Source organism: Panicum virgatum, chromosome 3N, assembly GCF_016808335.1.
Source record: "Panicum virgatum strain AP13 chromosome 3N, P.virgatum_v5, whole genome shotgun sequence".
NCBI classification, from domain to species: Eukaryota; Viridiplantae; Streptophyta; class Magnoliopsida; order Poales; family Poaceae; genus Panicum; species Panicum virgatum.
Window position 1 is genome coordinate 35,883,755 of NC_053147.1, and position 20,071 is coordinate 35,903,825.

Genomic DNA, 20,071 nt, shown 5'->3' on the forward strand with positions numbered 1-20,071 from the left:
ACACACTGTCTCGTGGGTCCAACTCATTATGGTCAATGGTGGGCCCGGGTAGTCAGTGACACTCTAGTTTTTCCTCTTTTCATCCAATTAGAATACACTATCTCGTGGGTCCAATTCATTGTGGTCAGTGGTGGGCCCGGGTAGTCAGTGACACTAGTTTTTCCCTTTGTAGGAAAAAATTAGAACAACAAACAGAAGATAAAAGAACTTGACTAGGAGACCAGGACCATTTCCGGTTTCCCTATAAGTAACCCCCACAGGTCCTTCCTCTGCCCCACTCTGCTGTGCTCCCAAGGAGAAAGCAACACTACAGTGAAGCAGAGCTAAATCTTCTCCACCGAGCAATGGCGGAAGTGGCGACCAACGGCTCGGAGGTGCTCGCCGCTCCGGCGGCCGTGCCGGCGCCGGCGGTGTTCACCGGCCTGAAGGTGCAGGTGACGGTGCCGGCAGGGCGCGCCGAGGAGGCGGTGGCCTTCTACAAGGCCGCCTTCGCCGCGGAGGAGGTGTCCCGCTCCACTCACCCCAAGCGCAAGGGCGACGGCGAGGAGGCGGCGCTGCTCTGCGCCGAGCTGAAGGTCGGGGCGGCAACCCTGCTCGTCTGTGACCAGGCCGGCGACGACGTCCCCGCCGTGTAAGCACCGGAAACCCTCCCTAAACCCTTTTTGTTCCTATGTTTTGTGTTCCTTTTTTGTTCTTGGGTTGTAAAACATGGTAGATGCACTGCTGTTTCGACTTTTGTCAAATGTTTTGTGTTAAAGTTCATAGATCTGTAAACATCTGCTCCATTTTTTACGGGAGAGACATAGTTTATGGAGTACTTGTGTTGGTGAGAAGCAGTTGGACCTTTTTTTCAGTTTTTTTAGATCCAGTTAGTTTTAACGAACTGTCATTCCTTTTTTTTGAACATGTAGAACTACTATTTTCCAATGGTTTATGTCAATCAGTACCCATTCCTGTTTACCCACATGTGATTCCATTGTATTTATTAATGTTAGATCTGAAGGTGTGGAACACCACGAAAATAGAAGCCTACCTTTTCTTTTGTTTTCTTGTGCTACTTTGTTTGTCTGCAGATCATCTGTACTTTTGTCTACTTTGGAAACTGCAAAGGCACACAGGAAATGAATTTGCTACTGTGTGTTTACTCAGATATTGACATTTTTTCTAGGGAATAATAGATCCACTCATTGCAGTGGCATCTCTTCAAAAAAAAGAAGCTTTTGTCACCTTTCATCTCTTATTTTTTTGAGAAAATGATGAAAATGTTTTTTTATCTCTGATAAATAGTATTCTGGAGTACCATGTTTTGCTATTTAGGGCGCGTTTAGTTTCCAAACCAAATTTTTTTTTGTCAAATTAACGTTTGACCAGATGTCGGGAGGACTTTTAGAACACTAATTAAAAAACTAATTTCAGAACTCACTTGGAAACCGCGAGTTGAGGCTTTGACCGCATCATTAGCACAAATGGGTTACTGTAGTACTTGTGGCTAATCATGCACTAATTAGGCTCAAAAGATTCATCTTGCTGTGTACATCCAAACTGTGCAATTAGTTTTGTTGTTTAACTATATTTAGTATTCCATGCACTTGTTCCTATTCCATACACGTGTCCAAAGGGAGAGGCATAAATTTGAAAAATTTTGAGAACTTAGGGCGCCCTTAATAGTATTTACTTGTAGTACCTTGCAAATAACTGGACATCAAAGCTCTGCTACACGCTCACACTTGGTAACTATGGTCTTGTTTAGTTCTTTACATGTAAACACAAAAAAGCCGTAAACGCATTAAAGTGAAAAGGAATCTTGCTAATTTGAAGTACTAAATAAAGTCTATTTATAAAACTTTTTGCATGGTTGGGTTGTAAATCTCGAGACGACGAATCTAATGAACCTACTTAATCCATAATTTGCAACAGTGATGCTACAGTACCATCTGCTAATTATTGATTAAACATGGATTAATTAGCATCATTAGATTCGTCTCGCGATTTACAATCCATCTATGTAAAAAATTTTGCAAATAGACTTCATTTATTACTTTGACCAAGATTCCTTTGCAAATTTTTTTTTGCAAAATGAACTAAACAGACCCTATCTGTTCTTTTATTGCAGGGGCAAGGAGGGCGCCGCCTCTAGCGGCCTCGTGCTGCGCCTGGAGACTGACGACGGGAACGCTGCCGCGGCGCAGGCGGCGGCAGCCGGCGGCGCGCTGCAGGGGGAGGTCACAGAGGACGGCTGCGGGCTGGGCGCAACCCTCGTCGACCCCTTCGGCGTCACCTGGGTCCTCGCCTCCACCTCTGCCAAGAAGTGCGCCTAGATCGTCGGTCCTGGGCACCGCCGCCGGGATGATGCGCTCCTGAAGCACTTCATCAAGATCGGTGGTGATGGTCGCCGTCGCCGTCGCTAAAACGCGTCTTCAAGGATGATATCATGCGATATGGAGAATAATCTGTGGACTGTGGACTGTGAATCTGTGATGGTAGTAGTGTTGTTACTTTGTTAGTCAGTGTAGTAGTGGTCGGTGGATGCTCTGATCGTCGTTAAATTTCAGCATGGTTTAAGTATGGGTCCTGGCGTCTGGACATTGATGTGGAACTTGGAACATTGATGGGTTAATGGTGTTATTGTAGGTAATTGGGCAGTTCATCGTTGTTTCTGATGGTGTTTCATGTGAGGTTGCCGTGAATGGTGTTATGTTTCATGTGGTTGCGTTTGGGAAGAGAGGTTTGAGGACGAGATCCATGGTGACAGGCCTCCTTTCGTGTTCGTTTGTGCGGTTGAGATTGCGTCCAGCCACAGGCGATCTCTACCTGTGCTCGGTTGACCATACAGATCAATCGTCGAAGACAAATAGCCACAAATAGCCTGCAACGTGCCTCTGTTTGATGCTGCAGAAATATCTATTCAGGCAGTGAACTGCAGTTGCCGGTTTGGCTTCCATTGCTACAAAAGGATTCAATGATTAGCCAATGTTTGGCACAGATTCGGATCCCACATCCGCCACCAGGTCTGATATGGTATTCCGAACATGAACTTTCAGAAACATTAGTACTATCTCCGGACATTGTTTGCAACGATTTTCCAAGTTAAATATTTGGAGGCACAGTTCCCATGGAATCGAATCGAATTGTTTCCTGTGAAACTTGTCGAAATTTGTTTGTGTTGCAAGCATGAGCTCATTAGGGCATCTCCAACGCTTGTCCTTTTACCGTCTATTTGATGGCCAATTAGCAAAAATCCCCTCAGTTAGACAAACCGCCGGTCGCCCTGGGCACGAAAAACCGAGAACCGAGGACTGAACCGAAAAAACCGAGAACCGGAGCCGAACCGAACCGAAATCGAGAATTTCAGTTCCATTTCGGTTCCTGGTTCTCAGGAACCGAAAATACTCGGTTCGGTTTCGGTTCCAAAATCGGTTAACCGAAGAACCGAGCACATCACACATTCAGCCCATAAACCTATTAGATGGCCCAAGGCCCAAACACAACCCTACCTCCACTACTCACCAGCCCACCACCGCCCCACTAGCCCCCAACAGCCCCCATTCCCCCAACCCCACCCCCACGGCCGGCGCCTGCCAGGCGCCGCCGCGCAGGGCCCTCCCCGCCCTCCCCGACCTCCACCGAGGCCCCTTCTCGGCTTCCGCCACGTCCCCTCTCCACCCCGGGCCTCCACCTCGCCGGCTCGCCCTCCCCGGCCACTGCCGCTGCCCGCCTGCCCCTCCTCGTCCCCGGCCTGCAGCCTCCGCCTCACCCTCCCCGGCCGTCGTCGTGGCACCTCCCGGCCCCGGCCTCCGCCTCGTCCTCCCCGCCCGCCGCTGCGGCACCTTCCCGGGGTGCAGTCTCCACTGCGGCGGCGGTCCCCTCGGTGGCTGCAGGAGCCGCCTCTTCTTTCTTCTCCTCGACGGCTGCCGGAGCCTCTTCCTTCTTCTCGCCGGCCAGCGCTTCAGCAGCGGCGGCGACGACGACCGGATCCCGCCTCGCCCTCCCCGCCCGCCGCCGCGGCACCTCCCTGACCACCGCCGCGGTCCCTTCCCGGCCGCGGGCCCGCCCTCCCCAGCGGCCTCCAGCGGAGCATGCGGCCAGCCGGCGCGCGGGTCGCGACGGCGTTGCGCCTTCCCGGCAGGCCAGGCGCACGACGGCCGGGTAGCCGGGGTCCTCGCCCATCGACAGTCCAGGCGGCGGTGGTGGCGCGCCCGTCCCCTGCAGGTAGGGATGAAAGTGGGAACGGGAAAATCCCGTACCGACCGACACCGTATCCCGATTTTCCCGATCGAATGCCGTATTTTCGGGAAAAAACGAAATCAGGAAAAAATTCGGAAAAATTCGGCGAAATCGGGATCGAAATCGGTTGGAGACTTTTCCCGACCGAATTAGCGGATCCCGTTTTTAACTCGGTATTTTCCCGCGGTATTCCCGAATTAAAACAGCCCACAATAGTCAAAGCCATCGCACCTCACGGTCACGGCCCAAGGCCCATTCGCGCGCCCACCCTCCACCAAACCCTAACCTCCCGAGTCCCACCCTCCCAAGCTCCCTCATCCCTCCTGGCTCTCTCCCAGCCGCACGCCCCCATCCCCATCGGCCATCGCCCAGCCGCACGCCCCCATCCCCATCGCGCCTCCCCACCTCGCGCAGTCGCGCGCCTGCGCCGCACGCCCGCCCGACACCCAGCCGCGGCGCCGCCCGCCCCCATCGCGCCCTCTACCTGCCGCCGGAGCAGAGGAGCCAGCTCGTCACCTCGGCCAAGGGCGGCGCCGGCTGGGGCTCCCGTTCCCGCTGCCGCGCCCCTGCTCCTGCGGCCGGCAAATGTGCTTGGTGGCGGGGCCCCTGCTCCTGCGGCCGGCGGACCTGCTCTGCAGTCGGTCGTCGGCGCCCCCTTCCCCTCTCTGACTCTCCCTCTCAGATCCACTCCCTCTGTACCTCACGGATTCACTATCTCCCTCCGTACCGTGTCCGTGTGCTATGTGCTTGTTGCAGGAGGACGATGTTGTGGACACTGGACAGCGATGAAGAGATGGAGGGGCCCATGTAAATGTTTTTCTCTACAACGTGTACGATGTTGATTCTTCAATAGAGAAGCGATACTGTATCTTGTGTAATGAATTAATGTTGTAACCTGTGATGCCCCTGTGATGCGAACTATATCGTGGTATTAGTGCATTTACTTATCTTTCGATTATGATACTATTTGCCAGTGTATTATGTACAGTTGCAACCGTTGTATCGAGTTGAACATTTGAAGTGGTTGCATGATTTGTTATACCCGCTTTTGAGTACCGGTTCCCGACCGTTATCGACATGCTTCCGATCGAATTGTACCGATTTCGATATCCCGCATAACCGATTTCGTTTTCCCGACCGAGCTTTCCCGTACCCGTTTTCGTTTCCGAATTAAAATATGAAAACGAAATTGGTTAGAGTATTTTTCCGACCGATCCCGACCGCTTTCATCCCTACTTGCAGGGAAGCCGCCGACGGCGAGCGGCGGTGCGCGTTCGTGGGTCCTCAACAAAGTCCGGTTCCATCAATTTTAACCGAAACCGAACCGAACCCGAAATTTCTCGGTTCCTAGTCTTGAAAAGAACCAAACGGTTTCTGTTTTTGAGAAACCGAACTTCTTCGAGAACCGAAGAACCGAATGCCCAGGCCTAGTCCGACGGCACCTTCGTCTCCGTAGCAGTCGACGGCATCCGCTCGCTCTCCAAGAATGAGGAGACGGCAGCCCACGCGTTGGAGCTCCAGTCCCAAGTCACCGTCGATTCAGATGGATCCGCTGCTCCCGCTCGATTTTTGGCGCGCCTTTGCCCGGGAATCGACTCCCGCGCGCGCCACTCCGCGAATCAGACCAAGATAAATTCGTTCCCAGCCTTCGCCTCCGACGCAAGCAGCAGCAGTCGCGCTCAGCAGCAGGCCGCCGCAAGCAGCAGCAGGCCGCCATGCCGCGGAAAGAGGAAACGACGCGCACGGCACGGAAGGTGCTGGATGCGCCGGCGGCGCGGGAGCGGAAGGCAGGTACGGCGGCGCTGGGTCGCAGAGGCACATCGCCGGCGGATTCCATCCCCGTTGATGCGTCGCCGCCATTCCAGCCAACACCGGTGGCCAGTTCGCCGCTGCCCCACGGTCCGTCGGTGGCTGGTTCCCCGCCGCCCCAGCCAGCACCGGCGGCCGTTTTGCCGCCGTCCCAGCGAGCACCGGTGGCCAGTTCACCGCCGGCCCTCGGTCCACCGGTGGCTTCTTCTCCGCCGCCCCGACCTCCACTGGTAGCCCATTCCACGCCGGCCACCATCATGGTTCGCCGCCGTCAAGCTTCGCTGCCGCCTCATCAACTGAACATCAATGGATGCATTCGGATGCATCGAATTGGTAATGTCTCTGAAAATCAATTGTAGTGTGAATTCTCTGGAAATCAATTGTTACTTTGTAGTGTTCATTATGTGGAAATCGAGTCATACTTGAATTGTTCATTCACTGTAAATTAGATAACTAATCCCTGCTTGGTCTGTTGAATGATAGCATCTGTTCATTTGGAAAAATCTGAGAATGATAGCATCTGCAATTACAGTAAAACTGATCCATGCACTCGATTGATAGCATCTATTCATTTGGAAAATTTTACCTCTGTTCATTTGCAAATGTGCAATCAGTTAGTATATTGCAAATAGTTTAGACTTTTCTATATATGCAGGGATACTGATTCAGTTCCACCTGGAGGTTTCACGAGCATGTTGCAAAACCAATCTGACCAATTACCTTCAAATTTTCACTTTGTTGGTGCAAGCTGCAACCAAGCTATATTTAACCGGTCACCATCAGTGCCTGCAACTGGTCCTCCCATGTCCCATCCAAATGCCAATGTCAATGCTGACAATGGAGGAGCTGCTAGGACCGATAAACGTATAATTTGGTCGGTTGATGAAGACTCGAGACTGGTGAGTTAAGTACAAGTTAGTATTGTTGAAGCATTATTTGTTCTCAATTCAATATGTTTTACTATAATTGCAGATGAGTGCATGGTTGAAATGTTCCCTGGACCCGGTACAAGGAAATGACAGGAGGAAGGAGCAGTATTGGAATGATGTAATTGATACTTACAACCTTACAACCCCAAGTGTTAGGAGGAGAACTCTAAAGCAAGCAAAGGATAGATGGCACAAGATAAACAAGCTCTCTGATCTTTTCCACAATGCTTATCTGAAAGCTCAGAGGATATATACAAGCAGTTTTAATGAAGAAAAGTGGATTGCTGAAGCCCAAAGGTTCTATGAGGCTGACAACTCTGAGTTGAAGTTAGGCCGTTTCACGTTAATGGATGTATGGTATCTTATTAGAAATGAGCCAAAGTGGAAAACCTATAATGATGGGCTAAAAGATGCACGTAAAAGGAAAACATCACACCAAGCTGCTGATGAAGTAAGCGATGAAGCAGAGGACATGGACAGAGATGATAATCCAAGACCACCTGGCCAGAAAGCAACAAAAAAGGCACTCTTCGAATCAAAGGGGAAGGTTGCAGAGGCAAACCTAGCTGATGACGAAGAAATGCAATTCCTCAAAGAAGCACAAGCCAATCGAATGAAGGTCTTGGAAATGCAGCAAAAGCTATCAGCAGAGAGGTTGGAATCATCAAGACTCTCATCTTGCAGCAAAGGAACACAAAGAGGCCAAGAATCTAGACGTAAAAGCTAAGATGATGGATACTTACAACTGTCTCTTGGTAAAAGATGTACGGTTAATGACCGATGAAGAAAAAGCTGATCATGTGTCGATGCTAAAGCATTTGAAGAAGACACTTTATCCTGAACTTAGCTGAGGTGAGGTTAATGCATTTGTAGATATTTTATACTGACCATGGGTGCTGCTTCTCAATTTTAATTCATGAGTTGGCTTTTTTGAGCAGGAGACTGGATGGCCATTTTGGAGCTGCTCACTGGACTGCAAATTGGAGTTGGCGTGGAGTTCAGCTATGCTGCATTAGTCTGAATGTTAGCAAGTAGACTTTTTGGGCTTTTTTTGCTACAGACTGGATGCCATGAATGAAAGTCATAAAATTTGTCATTTTTGGGATTTTTTTGGGCTTTTTTTGCTACAGACTTTATCTCTGTTATGTTCTGAATGTGAATGTGAACCAGCAATGTGAATGTGAATGTGAATGGGTCCTTTTTCTGAATGTGAATGTGAAAGGGTGCTTTTATTCTGAACGTCAATGTGAATGGGTGCTTTTTTCTGAATGTAGTGTGAACCTGCAATGTGAATGTGAAAGGCTGCAGCCTGTTGATCTCCTCACACTGCATATATATAATTGTTGGCCTGTGCAGTCGCAGGAGGTTGTCATGAGCATCTGTAGCCATGTCATCAGCATCTGTAGCCATGTCATCAGCATCTGAAGAAAGTTACCAAGGTACTGCTAATGCCCATCTTTCACATCTAAAGAATTATTTTTTAAAACTCTCTGTGTCTCATCTTTGTTGGTGATCTTTGACTTCTCTGTGTCACATCTGAAGACATTGGAGACGTGGGAGAATATGATGAATTCAGTGAAGACAAGTCAGGTATTTTCTGCACTGTTGACTGCTTGAATATATTGTGTTCTTTTTTTTGCTGTTCTTCCATGACTTGCTCTGTCCATGAAAACCTATTCTAAATCTAGCATATTCATGGCAACCTGTTCTGTCCATGTATTTCAGTTTTGTAAGTCTTCCAAAAAAAATCAATTTAGTAGTCTGAGTGTCTGAAACTGAAACCATTTTCCTTCTTGTATGTCAGTTCAGTGATGCTTTGGTGAGTAGCTTTCTGATGCTTCCATGCGCATAGCATTGCTGGAATGATCCTGCTGCTCTCTTTTTCTTTTTTTTCTTCCTGTTACACTGAGAAAGACAAATTGTTTTCAAAACAACAAGAATCGAAAAGGAAGGATGTCGAGTGCGCTTTTGGTTTATTGCAAGCTCGTTTTGATATTGTCCGTCGGCCAGCACAACTTTGGCAGCGGAATAATGTTGTCAACATATTGCAAACTTGTGTTATTCTTCACAACATGATAGTTGAAGATGAGGAGTTAGTCAGATTTTCAGTGGATTTGAATCAAAGTAGTAGCGCATCAATTGCTCTACCGCCAGAAGTAAGTACCTCATCTAATCCGAACCTTGACTTCGCAGATGTACTTCGAAGAAATGCACATATTCGTGCTCGAACAACACATGTTCAACTCCGGAATGATTTAGTCGAGCACATATGGGAGCGCTATGGAAAGAAAAAAAATGGATCACTTTATTTATATATGTAATGGGTGAATTATCTATACTTGGTCTCTTTATCATTGTATGGACGGTTGCAATATTTAAATCATTGGTATCTTGAATTATCTTATATACTATGATGCAATATTTTTTAACGTGGTCAAATATTGAGAGTTCAAATGCTTTCTTATTCATATGGTACATAGGCACACAATAGTCTACACTATTCATGGTTGATCATGGGCTACATTCCAAGCATTAAATAGCCAAATAGACAGCAGCTGTATGTGGGTTGGAAAAACTGTCTATTAAGCTGTCTGTGTTGTTAATTCTCAAAACTTGCAGACGGTAGATGTCTGTGGGTTGGAGATGCCCTTAAGACAATCGGCCACAAGTGGCTTCTCCAGATGCTTGCATAAGGTAGGGCATCAGACGACAGGGAAACTGTCAAATTGCCACGAACATGTAGAGCCGACTCCATGGGGGCAGACTGAACTCATGAACAGGAAAGTAGAAGTGCTGCGTACTGAATAGTAGTAGATACTAGTAGAGATAGTACTTGTTGGAATTACAATTCCAACCCTCTCTCCCCTCTCCTTATCTCATATATATAGCTATTAGAGCAAGTATTATAGCAGACTGTAAATAAGCTGAATGATGAGGTGGAGGAGAGAGGAGAGGAGTGAGATAAGCTTACAGCCTGCTTTGATACAAGAACCACATATGTGCCATACATTAATGATAAATAGACTAACCACTTTACAAGTAGGCTGATAGGTAGGCTGCAAATATTCTTACAGCCAGCAGTGAGCTAAATTATTATCCTTGCTCTTACATGGGCTAAGCCTGTTCACACACCTACTGTAAATGCTGTTACCCATTCTGGCCCTTCAAGCTGCGGGTTCGCCTTCTGGCCTGTTCACTCACTAGTGGCCCAGCAGCAGATATAGCAGTGTCCGTCCCCCCACACCCCACCCCCCCCCCACACACACACCCGAACAATGCGATTTCCCCCTCTCAATTTTCTTGCTGTTTTTGTAGGACTAAGGGCTTATTTGGCATGGCTCCATCTCTGCCTGGAGCAGCTCTGGTCTAAAACTCCAGTTGGAGCTAGCTCTGGGTGGAGTTGGAGCTGGCTGAAAGGTGTGTTTGGCATGGATGGTGCCCTCAGCTCCAGAAAAGGGGTTCTGATGGTGCATTGTCTTTTTTGTCCTCAGTTTGTTTGAATGTGTCAACAATGAAGGAAATGACCACAACAAATTTTGCCGTACATACAAAAAATATCTCCAACCAAATATTCCATTAAATAGAATACAAATATATAAGAGATCCAAAAATAAAATGTCTCCAACCAAATATGCCGCACACAAATATTCCTAATAACATGTTAATAATAATAAAATTTATTACACTAATTCCATGCAATTGCAACGGATGTAGCCATACTGTCACGGAATGTGTCCATAGTCACGAAGCTTGGTTCATCAGTATCTGCATCGGAGGCATGCTGAGACACAGCCCATTTGTTATATCTTTCAGGGATAGTAGGCACAAAGTTTGGATCTCGATCAAAATTAGCAAAATCATCATCATCACTTGCATGTTCACGTATGAAATTATGAAGAACCATGGTAGCAGCAACGATCTTTTTTTGTGTGTTAGCATTGAAAAGCGAGGAATCTTATATAGGATCTGCCATTTCATCTTCAATACTCCAAATGAGCGCTCAATAACGTTACGAACAGATGAATGTATCCGGTTGAACTTCTCTTTTGGAGTATTTGGTTCCGTACCTCGATGCCACTCAGGTAAGTGATACCTCTCACCCTTGTAGGGAGCTAGGTAACCTGGATGGTTAGGATAGCCGGCATCAACAACATAATACTTGCCTACATGTAACAACATCATAAGAATTTCATATAAGATTACGAGCATCGATTTGATTTAAGAAAGAATTGTACCTTGAGGAGGATGTGGGAAGACTTCCGCATCAGCTTCCAACGCATGGTATAAGACACTCAGTATCATGCAAAGCACCCGACTCATTGCTAGCCAATTCTAATTTTTAAACTTGTCATTGTATTTCCTCCTCAACCAATTGAACCTTATCTCATTAGTAGGCAAGGTCATAAACATCTCCCGTTGCTCCTTCACAAACAATTCAGATGCAATGTAATGTTCATTGCTCCCAAAGTTGGCACCACAAGCAATCACAAGTTCCATCACTTGGTCAATCGAAAATTTTCCCACTCTCTTTGAAACATATTCATTAGCTGAGCTAGCCATACTTGTAACTGCTTCTTGAATGAGGATTGCATTTTCTGTCTTATGTTTCTTTTCTTTGCCTTTTCCTTTCATAGGCTTTGCTAATCTCTTGCCACTAGCAGGGGAAGGAGAAATAATATTTTCTTCATCTTGTCCATCAACACTGAATGCATTGAACACATTATCTGTTGGCCCAAAGTTGGATGTCTTCTTGTGTGTCACCATCAACAGGAGGTGCTGCGACATTAGGACAGAGAGGTGACCAATGGTCGGTACCAATATTAGTGATGCCTGCGAAACACCTTGCCAATTCATCTTCATTTTGAAGGGGTTACTTCCTGAACTTCCCACATCTAGGTATATCCTAAAATTGGCAAAGACAAGCACAAATTAGAACAAAGAAGAACAAAAAAAGTAAAAATAGTACCAAGATACACTTACAGTTCTAGCTTTCTTCCACCATTCATCATCCATAGCAAACGTCCTCTTTACAGGGTCCCAACCTGTTCCAATCTCCATCAGAAGCTTTTTCCATGCCTTATAATCTTCTTTTAACTTGTCCCACTTGTTCTTCAGCTGACTCTTGCTAATGTCAAGACCTGTCCTATCTTTGAACCCTTTCTCAACCTCAGCATAACCAAGTGCATTCATGTGGTATGTGCTTGGTCGATTTCCCCTCTCAACTTGTTCGGCAAACAATTTACACACAATCTGGGTGTTCTCATTGTTCCAATCAATTTCCGGCATCTATACCAACTAACATATACAATTTACTACAATTTTACTACAAGCTATTTTGATGCACAGAATAAGAAAAAGGCAGAGAGGGAAAGAACGTACCTTGTCTGCTTCCTGGAGGGTGGCCGCTGGTCCACGCAGGTCGGAGGCAGCTCCGGCGGCGTCGTGGAGGGCGGGTCTTGCTCCACAGCGACAGGAGGCGGCGAGGGTGACAGCGTTCCCCGGATTGAATCCACTGTAGGCGGATCTAGGGTTAGGGGGCCATGGAAATTGATGTGGAGAAGAAGGGGAACAAGGGCTGGAGAGGGCGCCGGAGGGGAAGGCGAGGAGGAGGAGGCCTACCGGCGGCGGCGCGACCCGTCTCCTCTAGCGACACCGTCGGGGCGACCTCGCCTGTGGAGGAGCGGAGGGAGGCCCGAGCAGAGGGAGGCGCGCCTCTGGAAGAAGGGGAATGCGACCTGGAGAGGGCGCCGGAGGGGAAGGCGAGGAGGAGGAGGGCCACCGGCGCGCCCTGTCGCTGCAGGTCAGGAGGAGCGGAGGCGCTCCTGGCTGCGCTCGGGTGGAAGCGGGTGGGGGATGGGAAAAGAAAAAATGAACCGGTATTGTGTAACGAGTGGCAAAAGTGGGTAATTACCTTTCAACTCCACGTCCAGGTTCAAAACGAGAAGGTCTGGAGCTGCGGAAGAGGTGCTCCAAAACTCTAGGCCCATTTGCACTACAGCTCCAGAGTTTTGGCTGCTCCATAAAGTTTTGGAGTTGGGGTGTTTGACTGCAAAATTGGTTGGAGTTGGTGGAATTGAGCTTTGGAGCCCTACCAAACATGCCCTAAGACGATGGAATATTAGTCCGCTCACGTCACAGAAGCCGTTCGTGAGTCGCTGCAGGTGGGCCCATGCTGCTACAACTCTTTTTCCACCTTGCGATATTTACCGCGGGCGTTGCCGGAGTTCGGGGAAGGGCTTTTCTACGATCCTTCTACTCACAGTCGCACCTGCGACCAGCAGCAGCCCGGTTAGACGTCGATCCGAGTTGCACTGCTAGCTCGGTAAAACACTTCCCCTGTGTTTCTCTCCATCGATCGAGAGGCTGTAGGCCTATAGCCACAGCCACGAATTGGAGGCCTGGGCGCAAAACGCCTAGTGGGCTTCAAATTTTTAAAATATAGTACCGATTCAAGCATACCTTCACTTGGTTATACAACTTCTAATAAAGCTAATTATTTAGACTTTTAAATAATACACAAATTTTGTCACAGGTAGTCAGCTGGGTTTATTGGGCCATTTGGGCCAAGATACTGTAGTGTGGCGCGGTACTGTAGCGCTGCCAGTACTTTAGGTTTGTTGGTTGGATAAGTTACTTAGGGGTTAAACAAGTCTCTTTATATAAAAAGAAGAGATGTATCAATCGAGGTATGCAATGAAGAAAGAACAAACAACCCAAATCACCCAATACTCTAGTACGACGCTATAGTACCGCGATGCACTACAGTACTTTGGCCCAAATGGCCCAATAAGCTCAGCTGACTACCCGTGACAAATTCAGATTAAAACCAAGATAAGAGAAAAAAAGATTACTGGAGGAGCAAGCGGCCATACACCGTGTGGCGCTAGTGGTGTGCCGTACTGCCTTGTGCGGCTAGCCGGCTTGCAATTGATGGGAGTAGCTAGCATCTACTGCAAGTGCAACTTACATTGATGGGCTGCACTGCATGATATGAACATCTGGGGTGCGTTTGGATCCGAAGCTAGAATTTTAACTTAGAGTATGCCAATCAATAATACTTCAATATATAGTTAGGTACATGATCATAAATTTGGAATAAAATTATATATAAGTATGATACAAGGAACAATTTGGTAAATAATTATAAATTTTGCTAAGCATTACAGTACATGATATTAAAGTAATTAAAAGAAGAATAATAATTTATTTAAATTTAATATCTTACAACACAGCATGGCGCGAGGCTTTTTTTTATATAATGGCGCGAGGCCAAAGTTCTGGTGAAGAAGCTTAAAGAAAGACATCGACTGTGAAAGAAAAGTATCAGAAGAGCTGAGGTGTCGAGTTCGTGAAGTGATCATGCAGATAGAACAATGGATTTGCAATGCTTCGAAGCATGAAGCATTCATACTCCGAAACGGGAAGAGGAGGGCTGCGTTGACACCAGATTTTGGTAAATCTGATGTTCTCTAAATTATGAAGCAATCGGCTATTTGTGTCAATATGAAAGCCGATAGTTAATAGCAGTTGTTAACGGAGCCGGGAGTATGCAAGTATGTAAAGTTCACACGTGGAGGCAAGGGGAGAAAGCTAATAGAGCTTGCATGCACATCTCGTGAAGAATCTTCGCTATTCCAATGTCATTAGCATTCTGGCCGGATTATATTATTTCTAATAGTGAAGGCGGGAGGCATAAAGAATGGAATCTGCACTTCTATGTCGGTCCATGTCCCAATTGGCTCCAGCTAGATGATTATGTAATTAGTCACACGTGAAGGAAAAAGATGGGAATGATTTAGCACCTGGACAGATATTTTATTGTTATTGATGGAAGATGTGATGCCAATGAACCCATGGAATAAGGAAAGATGAATGCAGGAGCAGCACATGCGTGGCAAGGTAATCGCAATGGTTAAAACCTCCTCCCCTGCGCTCCTCTCTCCGCGTTCGACGGGAAAAACGGAATGCGTGTGAGCTCCCACACTCCCCACGAGCTCCGGCGTTTTTACAGAAAAGCCCTTCAATGTTCTTAAAATCACAACAAAACCCAGCTCATCCTGACGGTACAGTACTTAGATTCATTTATTTTCCATATAAACCCCCAAACTAATGTTTATTTCGATGAGAAGAAGAGAAAAATCGATAGTCCTGCTATCTTTACAAAAAAACACCCGCGAGCCATTTTTCATTTGGCCCCTCCCGCACAGCGGAACCCTAACCCCCTCCTCTCCTCCTGGCTCCCCGCTCCTGCCCGCCGCCGCTTCCCTTCCTCTCCTCCCCGGCTCCCCGCTACCGCGCTCTTCCTCCTCCGCCGGAGCTGCGCCCCCCCACTCTCGACACCCCTCCTCTGCCGCGGCACAGGGCCTCCTCCGCCGCACAGCCGGGCCACGAGCCACGGGCCTGCGCGCTCGGCCCTTCCTCCACAGCGCCGCCTCCGCCGTGCGCTCGGCAGCCCCTCCTCCGCCGCGCTGGCGAGGTCAGGCGCATGGCCGGGCGGCGCACGAGCAAGCGTGGCCGCGGGGCTGCCGGCGTGCGTGCGAGGTAGCGGGAGCCGCTCCTACTCTCTGTCGCCGCGCTCGCTCCGCTGGATCCAGATCTGCCCACTCCTGCTCTCCTCCTGGCCACGGGCTGGCCCCGGCGGCGGCTGCCGTCCGGACGCACAGCACCGACATGGCGAGGCTGGCCGCGCTGCGCGAGCGCACAGACAGCTCGAACAGGCGGCGCTTGTCCCCCTTCGCAACCAGGAGGCGGTGCAGCCCCGCCGCGGGCACGCGGAGCGGTAGGGGCTTGCCCACTCCGTCGTGCACCACTCCGACGAGCTCCTGCCCTCCTCTTCCTCTGACGACGAGGGTGACGGCGCCTGTGAGACCGAGGTCACGGTCACCTTCATGGAAACAAGTGGCTCCCTCCTCCAATCCTACGACAACGAGGGCGAGTGCAAAGATGAGGTTGAGGAGGAGGACGACGACGATGCTGCCATCTTGCAAGTTCTTTTGGGATTCACTCAGATCAATCCAAACCAATCCGAGCTGAATCGCTCTGCAGCCGCTTCCTGCTGATTGTGCCCAAGGAGTAAGGAGGAGCTGGAGCCATTGGAGTTGATCCTGTTCCTGCTGGAGTAGCGCACTGGTTCTACAAGGACAACTCCGTCGAGCACAAGCCCAACATCAAGTCCCTCTCCTTCAACTTGGAGGACTTCACCTCCCTCTGTAAGTCTGCTTCTGCTCGAGGCCCATCGGAGACTATGGTTTGATTGATCGCTGACGCCTTTGTTCTTGCGTTGTTGTGGTGGATTGGATTGGTTGTCCGTGCACTGTTCAAGAGCTCCCTTGCTCTCAGGCCCTACATCATGCACCTGGATGACATCTACAAGGGCTTCAACAACTACGAGTTTCGCATCCCTGTATCCAGCGCCATCACTAGATGAAACCTATGAGTGGGTAATTTAATGATATTTTATTGCCCCAATCTATTACATTTTAGGAGTTTCCTGAATATGATTTGAGAAATAGAAGTGGGAATGTAGGTTGCACAGTGACATTTTCTTTTCTTTATCAAACATTGGATTTGAGTATGCCCTACGCTATTCTGTCAGTTATAGTCGGCCCGATCATATAATAAAGTAAAAATCATGACTATTGATGAGCTGTAATAAAGTTTCCCTGCTTATAAAATTTCAGACTGGTCCGGTCTAGAATAAAGCAGTCACATGTACATAATTGAAGCTTTGCCTTGTTGGGATTTTTATTGTTTTTCAAGGTTAATTCACCTTTGTCGTAACAGTGCTTGCTTGTTAAGGGATAGAAGCTGGGGCCAGCTGATAATTAACTTTTGACCCTTTTAGAGATGTTTGGTAATGGTAATTGACAATTGAATTTGACTGGGACCTGGAAGTTTTTTTAGTCATGCTGTCATGCATTTAGGCATTCCTTTTCCCCTGTGCTGTCAATACTGTTTACCTTTTCTGGAACTGCTAAGTGATGGTACCTTAAATAGGTGAAAGTTTGCAACCACTAAGGAATTCTATGAATCCTTTATTTATTTTCCTTGATGAGTTCTAAAACACTTCTGATTGTGCTGCTTGGTCTCTGGGCTTAAAGAGAGTCAGAAGTTACAGCCTGATTATATTTGCTACTGTCTCCATATCGCATTCGTGTTTTGCTTTCCAATGTTGATATAATTATGTCTTGATTTCTTATTTGAAGTTTGCAGCTTCTATTTTAACATTTCAATACTTGTCCTTTTTGTTCTGCAGCTATGTTCCTCTCTACAATTTCAGCTACATATATACTTGATGGCTTCTCCTAAAGGTTCCGTAGACAGATAAGTTTGTTCCTTCCAATTTTCTCTTAATCTGAATTACTTCGATTATTTGTTCTCAGATGTAGCCAATTCATGTGCAGTTTCAGTTTCGTTGACAAGACAGAGAAGTGTTATAATCAAAACATGTCTCCTGCTATTCCAAAGGATAAATGGAGGAAAGGATCTCAGGTTACCTGTTTCTCTGCTTTCTTATTCTTTTATATATTTTAATATCTGCTGAGGGGCTGTATTTTGAGTCCGTCTACCCACTCATTTCAGTGGGTAGTACTAATCAGAAAGCAATTCATAATATGATCTTATTTTGTTTCTATTTTATAGTGGTATTTTATTTCTGTCCATACAACTATTTAGGACGTGGAGGCAATAATTCATTGTGCAGAGTGGCTCTCACTGGAGACCAAAGAATCAGGTAGCCCCTTCACTCTTGGGTATCTTGTTCAGGAATAATTCAAGAAATTTATTCTAAGATATCTGCACTCAGAAGCCTAGGATTTAATTCTCAAACTCCAATGGCAACACTATTATTTTCTCTGCACTATCTGTAATGGTGTGTTTCTTTACTGGTTTCCTGAACGCCTGAACCATGATGTTGTATTTTGTTTTTCTTGTGCTATATTACAATCTAATGCTAATTTTGGTGCATGTAAAGATGTGGCTGGTAATTCTGCAACCAAGATAGAAAAATGTCACAACTAAGAGGTTGGTCTCACTAATACAGAGTTACTTTTTTTCAATTGCATGATAAATAACTAGCCTCATATCGACATAACAATTCAACTATCTAGGTCTCTCTCACATAATAAGAAAATCGCCAGGAAGCTGCTCCTTGATGAAGGCACTGGATATGAAGATGATGGCTGCACAAATGACTACTAAGCCTAGGTATCACCTGGCTTTACTTAAAACATTAATGGAACAGGTCAATGAAATAGACTGGTTATCGGTTACTTCACTCTAATCATACTAAAGCTTTCAGCCTATATCTGTTATGAGATAAAAGTAGACAGATTGAACCACCCTTGGCTGTACTGGATCAAATTGTGGTATCCTTTTCTAAAGTAGGAAACTTTATATCATCTAATTTTGTGATTGCAATGGATCTTATGACTGTTAATTGTTACATATTTGAAGAGAGTCTTAACTCCAACACCAGTGTGGAATTATAAAATATCTGAGATGTTCAGCATATCATTGCTGCCTTGGCATATTTCCTCTTCAAGTATGTGTTGAAATGTTATTTTATTTCAATTGACTAAATGAGTCAACAATTGATGAGCTACATTGGAATAGTTATTTACTTTCTTCAAGTAAAGTGCAATTATTTCTCTTTTCAACATAAAACAGTTATATGCTGAAGTGCAAACACTAGAATTGGAGGATCATAAGCTGGGCCCTTCCTGATTTGTTATCTGAACTTATGAAGATTTTCGTGACCTATATAGCAACTTCATTGTGATGTCACTGTAACATTCTTAGCTATACTTCCTACACATATGTCAAACAATCTCATTAACCCCTAAACAATCTTGATTCAATTTTGTTTTTGAATTCTTGAGCAGAGTAGAGTATGGATCTTTCGGAAAGGCATCGTCAAGTGTGATGTGTTTGTTCCTTTAACCTATGTTCTTTGGAGAGATAAACATCGGGCAGTGGGTTTGTCAAGCATTACGAACTGAACTTGCCTCTGTTCTGGACAAGCAGCTATGATGCTTGCTCCCTCTGCTTGTAACTTGAACACGAGTTTCTTTCAGCAACATTCGATTTAAATATTAAACAAATGCATATAGTTAATATGTTGATAATATGCTTGCCACAACTTATGTTAATATGTTGATGATGTGCTTCCTACTGGATGTGGTGTTTTCATATTGAATTCATCTTATACCCTGCATACTGTTTAATATATTTTATTGTCTTATTATGGTTATTTGCATTTGACTGTTCAAACAGTAGGGCGCGCATCGCGCACCGAATGTTCTAGTTAGAATAAAGAAAGCAAGGTTGCCGCATGAGAAGAAGGCCAAGCTAATCAGCATGCAGATTTTCCTGTTCGTGGTTGGATCGGAAAAGCTTCATTAGCATGGATTTTACGTAAGGGAAATTAGAATCCGTGTATCTTAATATTAGTTTGTTTAGATATTTCTTCTTTAGCAAGTTTGATGTGCCGTGAACGGCAAGTTAGTCTAGGCTATAAATATGTACTACTTTACACTGTAAAAGGTTTACCAGGTCGATCAACAAAACATATTTATCATTTTCAATACCTTTACCTTTTTGCCCTAGGAGTAGGAGTAATGTAGATTTTCGATGAGTTCTTCAACAGCTGGTCCTCGATCTCCAGTTCGCCGCAAGTTACCGTCACAGGATATCCCAGATTTCAACTTCTAAGTGCATTGTTGTCGTAGAATCTGGTTCTTATCGACCAGTTATCGAGTACCTTCGATTTTCGACCAATGACGCATCTCTTCTGCCTCGATCCATAGTATTCACCGGTTATCAATTCTTATCATATCTCGTAAGGCTGCATCAATATGATCTCTTGCTAGATGTGGTAGAATCACACTTACCCTAGCCTTGATTAAGTTTGCATCGGCTAATTTTCCTTTAATCTATGGTCTCGTTGTCTAGATTGCTTTGATTAGTTTTCATTCTATTAAAATAGATGATATATTATTTAATGGCATGTAGCACCTTAATCTTGGTTATCTATCCTATGCCGTTGGAATCAAGTCCTATTGTGGGTAGATCAGTCGACTGCCGGGGTCTAAATTTATCTCTTACTAGTA

The 20,071-nt window shown here is 46.3% G+C and overlaps 2 protein-coding genes and 1 long non-coding RNA gene across 24 annotated transcripts; all 3 read left to right on the top strand.

Annotated features, from left to right (window-relative positions):
• The first annotated feature begins 243 nt into the window (after positions 1-243).
• LOC120665852 (uncharacterized protein At5g48480-like) lies at positions 244-2,657 on the top strand. The gene is made up of 2 exons (XM_039945536.1): positions 244-631; positions 2,114-2,657. The coding sequence occupies exons 1-2, from the start codon at positions 345-347 to the stop codon at positions 2,316-2,318; spliced, it is 492 nt and encodes a 163-aa protein (XP_039801470.1). The 5' UTR covers positions 244-344; the 3' UTR covers positions 2,319-2,657.
• A 3,003-nt stretch (positions 2,658-5,660) lies between these two features.
• Positions 5,661-8,197, top strand: LOC120665853. The gene is made up of 4 exons (XM_039945537.1): positions 5,661-6,366; positions 6,689-6,932; positions 7,006-7,814; positions 7,901-8,197. Exons 1-3 carry the CDS (start codon positions 6,344-6,346, stop codon positions 7,687-7,689), a joined length of 951 nt encoding a protein of 316 aa, XP_039801471.1. The 5' UTR covers positions 5,661-6,343; the 3' UTR covers positions 7,690-7,814; positions 7,901-8,197.
• A 7,019-nt stretch (positions 8,198-15,216) lies between these two features.
• On the top strand, positions 15,217-19,550 carry LOC120665854. 22 transcript variants are annotated; one of them, XR_005671394.1, is made up of 10 exons: positions 15,217-16,171; positions 16,285-16,402; positions 17,218-17,453; positions 17,604-17,694; positions 17,935-17,984; positions 18,071-18,167; positions 18,262-18,328; positions 18,439-18,504; positions 18,630-18,748; positions 18,845-19,098. It is a non-coding gene; the product is annotated as an uncharacterized LOC120665854 (long non-coding RNA). The 22 variants fall into 22 exon arrangements; XR_005671391.1 differs by having other exon boundaries at positions 18,262-18,504; XR_005671393.1 differs by lacking the exons at positions 18,262-18,328; positions 18,439-18,504.
• Positions 19,551-20,071: the final 521 nt, after the last annotated feature.